This window comes from Mixophyes fleayi, chromosome 2 (assembly GCF_038048845.1).
Source record: "Mixophyes fleayi isolate aMixFle1 chromosome 2, aMixFle1.hap1, whole genome shotgun sequence".
NCBI classification, from domain to species: Eukaryota; Metazoa; Chordata; class Amphibia; order Anura; family Limnodynastidae; genus Mixophyes; species Mixophyes fleayi.
In genome coordinates this window covers 374,989,931-375,001,462 of record NC_134403.1, presented here as the reverse complement: position 1 = coordinate 375,001,462, position 11,532 = coordinate 374,989,931, and the positions used below count along the sequence as shown (strand labels likewise).

The 11,532-nt window shown below is 43.4% G+C and overlaps 1 protein-coding gene across 1 annotated transcript; it reads right to left on the bottom strand.

Moving 5' to 3' along the window:
* Positions 1 to 404: 404 nt before the first annotated feature.
* On the bottom strand, positions 405 to 10,519 carry LOC142140751 (V-set domain-containing T-cell activation inhibitor 1-like). Its single transcript, XM_075198595.1, has 5 exons — positions 10,359 to 10,519; positions 4,152 to 4,207; positions 2,430 to 2,771; positions 1,154 to 1,405; positions 405 to 472 (listed from the first exon to the last, which is right to left on the bottom strand). Exons 1-5 carry the CDS (start codon positions 10,517 to 10,519, stop codon positions 405 to 407), a joined length of 879 nt encoding a protein of 292 aa, XP_075054696.1.
* Positions 10,520 to 11,532: the final 1,013 nt, after the last annotated feature.

The following is an 11,532-nucleotide window of genomic DNA, read 5'->3' as shown; positions in this document are numbered from 1 at the left end:
CGCAATATAATACTATAATGAGGTATCATATACATAAGAGAGAATAGTGTCTGGACAGTGTTATTAATATATACGAAAGTCACAATTCTCTTGTAAAATATAATGAAGTACAGTCACAAATACAAATTAAATTCAGTTACATACAGACGTCTGTTGTCTACTTCATCATCATCATCATCATCACCATTTATTTATATACCTCTTTAAAAATCAGATGAGAATTTTCTTTCCTGATATAGTCCAAATATTAATGTCCATTAGGTGATATAATATAGCTGCAGCATTAATCATTTTAAGTATTATCCGCTGGATAGGTCAATACACAAGCAGCCAAACATCGTTTATCACTGCACCAGCCCCCCAGTACCCACAAGAGGTACGCCGTCCAACGGGTGTGTATGCGTCTACATCCAGGTCGCCCTCTCTCGCCCGCCTCTAAAAGTGTAAGGAGCTGTGTTAGGTGCGATCACATCTGTATATGGACATAAGCGTAAAAGAAAAACAACTCTACATGAGCCCCATATCGCCAGTTGGTGATTACACAATGCATTATGGGTGATGTCATAACTGCGGACAATACAGAACGACATAACTGGCACTTGCCCAGCGGGATATATGGTGAAGTAAACAACAGTGGAGACTGTTACTAGGAGGACACATGTGGGTAATTTTACTAAAATAAATGTAAGAGTGTGGAATCCCTTTTATCTGACGTTACGTGAGGATGACACCCACTTACATCATATATATAATAAATGAGGAGGAATAACCCAGACCCAGCTCAAACAGATTGTTACGGATCCCAGAACCTCCTCCATGAGTCCAACATGTAACTGATATCTTCTGAAACAGTAAGAGGCCGCCGCCCAGTGCGCAGGACTACTTCTAAACGCCTGTCATACCCTGATGTTCCTCATATGTAATGGTAATATCATCACCTTAATGCTGAACACCGGGGAGTATGATGTCATCTTCTATGTTTGTGTAATGTCTCATATTACACACCTGGATGATGTCATCACTCTCATATTGCGCTCTAGTATGAGGTCATTTCCCTCATGTCACACTCCTGCATGATATCTTCTCCCTCATTTCATGCTCTAGTATCACCCTCATGTCACAGTTCTGTATATCATCACCCCATGGTACACACCTGTGAATAAGGCATCGCCCTCTGCATGAGCCAGGTAATTCTGTATGACACATCTGTATTTCATGTCATTCATGGCTCCACTGAAGTTAGTGTTTGTCTCATACGTGCTGTTGCTATAGGTGGTGTTGGGGTTGGTGAAGACACTTCCAGCAGTAACATTCAGCCAGGTGACAGTGGGTTCGGGGTACCAGGTGAGAGAGTCACAGTGGATGGTGGTCTCGGAGGTGTTTGTCACCGTGACTTCGGTAAAAGCTGGAGAGAAGAGTTATACAAGTTCTATTTCTATGCATCCATTGTATTCAATTATAAGCCAATAGCGCTCAGAAAATAATATTTGTGATTTACTTTGTGACATATATATTGTAAATATGTTTCTATCTAGTGAACGTGTAAGTATGCAACATATGTGGGAAGAGGGAGAGGTAGACACTTATATTTTTAAATGGTTTATTTCCTCTTCATGTTTAGAGCACACAAAACATTATCCTCTATACCAGACTATCCCTTTGTCATCTAAACTAGACCCTAACTGTATCCTGTGGACTGGACCTTACACCGTCCTTTAGACCAGGCTCTCATTCTATCCTCTACACTAGATCGACCAGATTATCCCTCCTCTATACTTCTGATCACACTCTCACTGTATCTTTTAGAGCATCACACTACTCTGTATATCAGAAACTCATAACACTTTACCCTGCGTACTAGAACTCGCTACAGATCAGAGACCTCTTTGATTCCATTGACCAAACCCTAATTTTGTCCTCATGACCAGACCTTACTCAACCCTCTAGATTAGATCCTCAATCTATGCTTTGAATAAGAACCTCACAATGCCGACTAGATGAGAAGATCACTGCATGCTCTGGACAAAAATCCTGTATGCTAAACCCGGTGCTGGAAGAAATCATCTAGGCTCCACCATTACACTTTTATTTAAATCAGTCTCTTGCTCCTAACTTTAGTTCAACCTCTCAAAACCAGCCTCTCATTTTAGCCTATAGGTAAAGTCTCATTTTGTTCTCCAGGCCAGATATTGCTCCTTCATCCTTTAGATTAGCTGCTCACTCTAACCTCTCAACTTATGGATTACTCTTCACGTGACAGTGTCTCATCCTCTCCTACAAGAGACTCTAACATTCATCTAGACAAAACCCTACATTTATCATGTATCAAAGCCTCATTCAAATATCCAGACCACACTCTCTTAGGTGGGCCAGGTATTCACTGTCTCCTCTTGACCATGTCTCGCCTCTGTCTCCTGTAACTCACTTACCTCCCACTTTGAGGGTCGCATTGTGCTGTTCCCTCCCTTTGGAATTGGTGATTATACAATAGTAAACTCCAGCATCTGTTATCTGCACGTTGGTGATCTGCAGAGAGGCATTTCCTGCTGCTAGTTCCTCGAGAAAGAGCGATGTTCGGTGTTTGAAGAGTTCATTCTGGTCAGTTAAAGAAATGTTTCCATTTTTGTATTTATACACAATTCCAGTCTCTCCCTCCTTCCTCCACAGGATGTTGCTGGATTCCTTCTCATCATGGGTGAAAGTGCAACTTAGAGTTACATTGTTCCCGATCAGGCCCAGAGCATTCACTGTTGTCATATGAGTTTTGTGACCTGCAAGGACATATAAGTCAAGGTTTATACTGCTATATGTATATGTATATAAATATTGCATCCAGTTCTTAGGATCATTAATAGCAAATTGTGCCTCCAGGTGCATTTCTGAACAGACCATTTATTGCATTGCAACTCTTTTTATTTGATGTTTTTATGTAACTTAAGCAACATAAAGGTATGTTGTAATAAAGGTTTATGCAGCTTGGCATGCCCTCTCTGCCAGTAAGATAGTTCTAGTTATGAATTACGTTGATGAGGTATTTTACATATGGTATTTTATATGTTCTTTAATGTTGCCAGGTGGGTTCTGTAGGTGCCGATAGATTCTCCGACATGTTTCCTAAGAGATCTATTGTCACCTGCGGTTACCATGGCACTCAGAAACCCAGAGGTACCCTGAGAAGTTCTGCCAGTGGCTGGCTAAAGACTTTGCCGAACGATCTCCATCAGTAGTCGGCCACATTGGCCCGGTAGTGTTGGTCAGCTGAAGGACTACTTTCAGTTAATAAAAACATTCATTTTTTAACTGAAGGTTGGGACAGAGAATCAATTACGTTATATTTTATTCCCTGACAAATAGGTGCCCTTTCTTCGCCATCAAATTCAGCTAGACTTCCCGGAGCATCTCACCGCAGGGTGCCTGCTGCAATCCAAGGACTTGGAGAGGCTTAGCGGATGCCCTGCGGGATGAAGGTACTCACCTGCAGAGAAGTCTAAATCTAAAACCTGCCCAACAAACACCACCGTGGGAACCAGACCAGGTTTAAAAGAAGGAGCGTAACCATCCACTGTATGTTTGTTCTGTATTCTACTTCAAATGGTTGATTGGGAGTTACGGCTCCTGTTGGACTGGTCCAAGATAGTGCCTCTCATTGAACTTTCCTACTCTGTGCATCGACAAAAGCAGGAGGACATTTGGCTTGGTCCCTTCCTTGCTGGCAGAGGGGTTAAAGGTGTGGGTCGGGGCTGGGACAATGCTGAATGGAAAATGGTGAATGCAGCCACTTTAGGGTAGGTTTAAGTAGTACTCTCCCTTGCGGAAGCTCCATGGCTGTGGTTAAATGTGCACTATTATGTCTGTGTGATTTTTAAATATATATATATATATATATATGCTTTAATAATTTTGTTATTTGCTTAAGTTATTCCTCGAACTTGTGGAGTTACCAGGTATCCTCAGCCGGTGGCCCTTAGTCTGATCAGCTCTCTCTTATTGGGTAAAAGAGCAGAACATGAGCCCACTATTCTCACATCCTCCATGATATGGAAATGATTGTTTTACCTGTCCATATTTCTGCCTTAATAGCAAAAAACACATCCTAATTTATACATCACAAGACAAAACCGTGAGTGTTTATAGAGAGGGAACGGACTTACCTACCACGCTGAAGCCAAGGCCCAGGGCCAATGCCAAAGCGATTATTATAACAATGCTGAGTGTAAAGAGAGTAGAGTTAGTGTTTGGCTTTCACACTTCACTTGTGTCATTATATTCACTCTCACACTCAATGTCACCTGCATTCAGCACACAATTATATATTATCAGACTCCACACTGGATTTAACCATGTCCTGGTGCATTCCAGGTTGTAGCATTATATAGATATTTATATTATATAATCACAGAAATAATATATGGAGTGATTCAGTCCCTACTGTAAATTATATGGATATTAGAAGTCACAGAGAAGTTATATGACTGTGTGAAAAGACTAGGCTATGATTTCTAATCTCCATAATAATTTACAGTAATGGACACAATATTCATTATAACACACTAGAACTCACTGTTTATGCAAATATTATTTATATGAATTTATTACATTGCCATCAATTGTAAATTATATATTCACTAACAGCATCATGTCAATGATGACAGTATAACTTCCATTACCGATAGCAGAAGTGCATATAAAACTGGTTTAGCGGCATTCTGACAGTGTTGGCAAAGGGTTTGGCCTGAAACGAGGACTATAATAAACAATCCTGCACCCCCTGATCAAGACAAGATCTACGTATTTCCTGGTGGCTTCTGCGTCAGAGTAAGGACACATTGCCCCTATGGGCTATTTTTTCTACCTCCCAGAGTGCACCCTTATAACAACTGGTTATCCATAAACCCCAAGCCTTGGAGGACCCACTTCCCTTCTGGGCTGATGGAATGCAACCAACATACCCTCCCCCAAAGGCGATGCCTGTAACCTAAAACAAAGTGTGACACTTTGAAGGAAGGTGGACTCTTTAGCTAAATAACATAACTAGCATGCACCAATCAGTTATTGGTCTCTGTCTGCTAATGCTTTCAAGCCACGCCAGGTGCAGTATGAACCAAGGCCCGCCCCCATACTGACCTAAAAAAACCTCCTTAAACTCTTATAAATGCACTGAATAAAAATGCCTAGACCCTCCTCCATCAAGTGAACTCAATCGGACTGATAAAGGTGGTAAAAATGGAACTTGATCAGTGTGTGGTCAAACAACTGAATGCAACATTGGCTGTATCTTTTCCACCACTTTACTGTCAGAAACAATCCTCCAAACCCGCCTAGAAATAATATCAAACCAGCAGATGATGAGGCCTCCTGGAAACCACACTGGTCAGCTTGGTTTTAATTCTCAAAATCAGATCAATCGAAGTGCCATGGTGAAAATCATCATCCCAAATGAATGACAAAACAATGAGGGGTACCTCTTCTAGCCTCTTCCTTATGAAGAGAGGTCGAAAACCAGACCAACACAGGCCCCTCTGCCACAAACAGACAACAGCTATCAGCCCAGGAAAGGAAGAAGTGTCCACCATCGCCGGATGAAAAGCAGCGCAATGCACAAAGGAATGACCATTCACCCAAATTTCCAGTGGCCTCCAAGGATCTGTAATGCGGGAGAAAGAGCCCTAATGTTCAACCGGATAATTAGGGCAGTTGGCAAAATTCAACAGCAAAGGGGCATAGAACACAAGCAGTAACAAGTAACTCAAGTGGCCGAAGAGGACAACAAGAGGGCATGAGAAAAAGAGAAAGCTGAGTAGATATAAAGATATAAAGACAGTCAGAGAGAGAAGAATGAATAACGCAGACAAAGGAAAAACCCATAAAAAGCCTTAGGAGCCAATAGCCAATTAGGCTTCCATAACCAAAGAAAAATTAAGTAAAATCCCTTTGCGCCCTTGCATCCACACTTAACAAGCAACCGAAGCCCCTGTGTCACCAGAAGCAATAAAGATGAGAGAGAAGCAGAAAAAAGTAGAAGACCATGAAATCCAGACAACAGGAACCGTCGCATATAACATTTACATGTATCAGATTTCCATTTCCCCAACTGCTGTAAACACTGAATGGAAGCTACAGTAATGGCAGCCGATGTGGCATCCCCAACTCTAAAGGATTGCATGCCACCCACAGACCACCCAACGTCAGACGCTCTAATTTGCATTTGAGAATAACAGAGAACTGGTCCTTTGAAAGGGGTGAAAGATCCCGTTGAGCCAACTATGAACCACCACCCCTTGACCGGACCTGGACATAGTCCGATACAATTGTAACAGGGCAAATCAAAACATTCCCGATGGGAGACCTTCTTGGACCACTGGACCTTACAGATGACAGAGGAAATAACGACGTTTGGCAAAAAGTCCAGGGGATGGAGCCATCTTGGAGTAGGCAATAAGCTCACTATCATCATCATCATTTATTTATATAGTGCCACCAATTCTTTAAAACTGTGCAGTGAATATTTGTCATTCACATCAGTCCCTGCCCCATTGGAGCTTACAATCTAAATTTCATGACACAGACTCCTGTTAATTTTGTAAGCAGCCAATTTACCTACCAGTATGTTTTGGGAGTGTGGGAGGAAACATGGTGCACTTGGAGGAAACCCACGCAAACACAGGGAGAATATACAAATTCCACACAGAAAAGTCCATGGTCGGACTCCAGTGCTTTAAGGCAGAAGTGTTAACCACTAAGCCACCTGGCTGCCCATTTTTTGCTGAAAGCACCAAAAACAACATAATAAAATGCAGAGCTAAACAACAGACTCTCAAAATCATCAGTGGTAATGTCTTTAACAGCCCCAGCATAGCAGTACCAATAGACTATCTCTAATCCAGCCGGACAGAACCACACTTTCCAAGCCTTAGTGATGACAGATGACACCAGCCATACAACTATTCAAAAAGGATATGCCCGCCATGGAAACAGCCATCACACCCTTGGACCTACCTCCGCGATGCTTAGCCCAAATAAAGGAGAGCATGCATTGGTGCAACCCTTTGCCCTGCCCAGCATATGCATCCTGAAATGAGGACCACTCCCTATAGGAAGATCTATACCTCTTCAATGTATGGGGAGGAACAGTTCAGCGAGGCCTTCTATGCCAGCTTGACAATCTGTCAAACATAAACAGGACAAGGCGTGCCAATGAGGGATGCATGCAGCCCAGGGCCCTAAAACTTTCTTAGCTCTGACATGAAAGACACATTTTCAACCCCTGGAACATGCTGAGCCCGGAAACAAACATAAAATTGTAGACAACATAAAATTAACCTCTGAAAAAGGCAGATAATGGAAAGACAAGATGCACACACTTGTTAATAGCGTGCACCACACCTAAGTTACCACATCAAAACACAATCTGCTTCCCTTGGAACCGAGGAGCCCAAAGTTCCAATGCCACTAGAATAGGAAACAATTCGAAAGATACTCCCTTATCTTTCCACATATTCCCACCTACATAATTTGTCCTACTATATACACACCACCTACCCGACAAATTATTCTTTACCACTTACCTCGGTTGTTTGAATCCTACACACAAACGATTTCTGTACTCACAATTTCACCCATTTTACCCCTAGCTCGGCACACAAGGAACTAACCGGTTCTATGGACCATGCTCCCACCACCATACATATTCTCTATGGACAACAGCTAAGACTACAGCCTGTAATCCATTGCTATGTACAGATAGGTATAACTTGTTTCTAGTTCTGCTAGTTGAAGGAACCCGTGTCTGCAGCACACACACATTACCACCTATACCAGTCAAGCGCAATAGTGCACTCTCATACTTAGCTCTCGTACTTAGCTAGCCCTACTACCTAAACTGCCCAATTGTTATGTTCGTTCTATCACTACCAATAAACATTGTCCAATGTGATTTATATGTCCGGAGCATAAAAAATATAACAATAAACAGGAAAGTATAAAAACCAAATACATAACATTTTCGCTAGCGCTTCACCTGGGCCCAGGTTCATGTAGTTTGCAGTCAGGAAGATAGAGATTTTAAAAATGGCCCAGGAGCTTGCTTATATGCAGTTTCAGTTAACAAATAAAAACACTGATGATGTCACTATGTACACAGATAACACTCAGAGAGGTCTTCATTGGTCCATTTTTAATGAAGTTCCAGTTATCTGCTGGTCATAGGTCAGTTCATTTGATTTATTCCAAGGGTGGGGGGCAACTTCCCCCAGCTATTGTCTATGTGTCTTCCCGCTGAATAACCAGTTCAAACTGACCCATAAACAAAGTTCTTTTGAGTATTAATCTCATATTGCTCATAACTTGTGACTGCTAGATGTGATCGCTACTCTGTCGAAACCGGGTTAAAGCTGGTGAAATAAGCTTTAATATGAGACCAAACTCTTTACCTTTTAAAGAACCTGAACTATAGATACTTTAACTTTAATATTATCTGTGTATAATAACCTCTAATATACCTTACTAATAAATAAATGTGGATTGGAACCTTAATAAATGTTTACTATTTACAAGTGTAAATGCGAATGTAAATGTGTGTTTTAGTAATCTGTACGATTGCGTCACTACATGTGGCGTACTAATCGCAATCGCACGATAAAACAATATTAATCAATTTAGTTTTCTTCATCCAATTATTTGACTTTCACACTATCTAGGAGAACATTTATTCAAACGTGTATATTTTATATTGGTGAGCAGTACAATAGATAGCGCCAAAAGCCGACGCACGTTTCTCTACAGTAGAAATAGCAGATCTGTTGCTGGCTATAGCAGTGTGCTGGGGGAATTTGTCTCTGTTTTTTCCTTTTAGAATAACCCCACCCTTTCATGTACCTGTTATAGCCTATAAATTGATTTGAGCAACTACCAGTTCTGTATTTGCACGTTTCTCTACATAAGCTTTGACAAGGCAAGCCGAGGTATAGCTCTGTTAGGAACCCCTCCAGCCGATACAACACAACCCGGAGTCTGCTCTGCCAGTCAGGTGTTCACTAGAGCCCCTAGTGGAGGGGACAGACTTGGCCGCAGACTGACAGAGGGTCGTGAAGTGTGTACCGGCTGGGGAGAACCCAGGTAAGCGTAGTGGAGTCCAAGCAAGGGTCAAGGGCCGGCAGTAGATAGCAGATCCAGTAAACAGGCCGAAGGTCGGGGTCACAGGCACAGTAGCAAGATCCAAGTTACAGGCTGAAAGGTCAAAGGTCACTGGCAAACAGGCAGGTCAAAGTCCAGGCAGGGGTCATACATGGGTAGTCAGATTCAAAGGTTAATCACCAAGAAGGCAGAGGAGCAGGCTAGCTGACAGCAACTGAACGCTATAACCGGCAGGGAGGCTAAGCACTCCCTGCCTTAAATACAGACTTTGGCCAATTAGGGCTTAGCCCTGAACTGCATCACAGGTAGCTTCACTGGGATTAATTAGCTCGCAGGCTATTTTAGCGCATGCGCCCGGCTGCCTCACTTGCCGGGGCGCACCGCTTGCTATACTCGGCGTCCGGCCATTGCCTTGGCAACGGTCGGGCCCGAGAAACCGGAAGTGACGCCCCGGTCGTCATGGAGACGGCCGGGACGTTCACTGCAGGAGGAAGTGAGTCGCGGCGGTGCCCGAGGCTGTCGCGGCTCCTGACAGTACCCCCCCCCCCCCTTGAGGAGGGGTCAAAGGACCCCGACATCCGGGCTTTGTAGGAAATTTCTTAAATTCTTTAATGAGTCTCTCAGCGTGAAGACGCCTCTGTGGTATCCAAGTTCGCTCTTCTGGGCCGTAAACCTTCCAGTGGATTAGGAACTGGAACTGCCCTTGAACCTTCCTTGAGTCCAGAATATTTTCAATGATGAACTCGCGGTCTCCATTTATAAGCAGAGGCCAAGGTCTTTTAGAGGAAGATTGATTGTGTTTGCTGGGAGCAATGGCTTTTTTCAGAAGAGAACAATGGAAAGTACAGGGAATTTTCAAAGACGGTGGTTTCACTGGATTCACTTTCTTCTCAATCAAAAATGGCCCGATGAATCGGGGACCAAGTTTCTTGCAAGGTTGCCTCAATTTGATGTTCCGTGTGGACAACCATACACGATCTCCTGCTTTTAATACACATGGACCACGATGGCGAAGGCTTTAGACCTAAGAGAGGCTTGACACCGAGCGGAATGTACCTTTTTCCAAATGGACTTCAACCTGGCAGTGAAGGGAGAAGGCCCAAGATTGAGGGTCGCCCTGGAGTAGGGAGATAACAATTCCTACTTTTTGCTGTTCGGAACCAGAGGAGCGTGGTCTCAGACGGAAGTATAACCTGCAACCCTCTTTAAAGTTGCGAAAAACGGACCTGTTTCCTGAAAATCTATCAGGCAAATTCAACTTCTGCTCTGGAGATACGCCAGAGGAGGCTTCCTGAGGTTGCGGGTCTCTGGAGGCCTCTTCTTGAGCTGACAAACGCTGGTCCAATCCCTGGATCATTTGATACACGGTGTCAACATGGCCAGCCATGGCCAAAAATGAGGGTTACTCTTTGTACGAAGGATATTAACACAGAAAAGTGAACATTTATAATTGTCACATTTGAAATGCTCTGTAATAAGCTAATGAAATCAGAGCTCTGGTATGTGAACAAATATTTGTGTAATTTATGAAGATAAGAATGTTTGTAAATAGAATGGTTACAGCTCCGTTCCGAGAGTTCAGGGGTGTAAGTGTAAATTGTTAGGCAAGAAAATCCCTATAGCTGGTTGAGATGATCCCTATAGCTGGGTGTGACAGGATGGACCTTTTATGCCACCCTGTCTGTGGAGTTGCTGGAGACTGGCTGGGCTTTCCCTGCCACCGTCCCCTTTATCCCAAATGCACCCCTCCTGTCGCACTAGGAGGAGACTGCTGCCACCACTAGGCTTCTGCACCAGTGCCTAGAACCGTTTCCTTCTGGGTAACTTTCTCTGCTGGTATACCCCCTAACTGGGCACCTGGGCTGGTACCCCTGACCTCTTCCTTTAGATCAGGTTTGCTGTAGATGGTTCCCCCTGACCTATCACACTGGTCAGGTAGCGGGCAGAGTGGTGGTACTGGATGCTGGGCACCAACCTCAGAACAGCCAGATAACGGATTAGATTGGTCTAATCTGTACGTCACAGGAGTTACAGTAGTCATTGAAGCAGGATCTTGAAACACTGATGTTTTTTCACTCAAGTAGTCCTAATAAGGACAGTTACACGTGCTAGTTTGTGGTACTATCGATCTTTCCAGAAGTTACAGATGGTATAATACATGGTGAAACAGTGCTCATTTTTATACAGTTTTGGACACAGCCTCACAGGTTGTCACATGCCGGTCCCATAGTCAGGTGCCGGCGCTGTGACTTTCCCTTTAAGAACCATGATCCTGCTTGCTCCTGCTTCAGAGACATTGCTTTCACAGGTGCTCCTACTTACTGTGAGCGGGACCTCTTCCTAAACCTCATTGGTCCTGGAGCACTATATGAACCTCCCAAGGTAATGGGCTCATTGCCT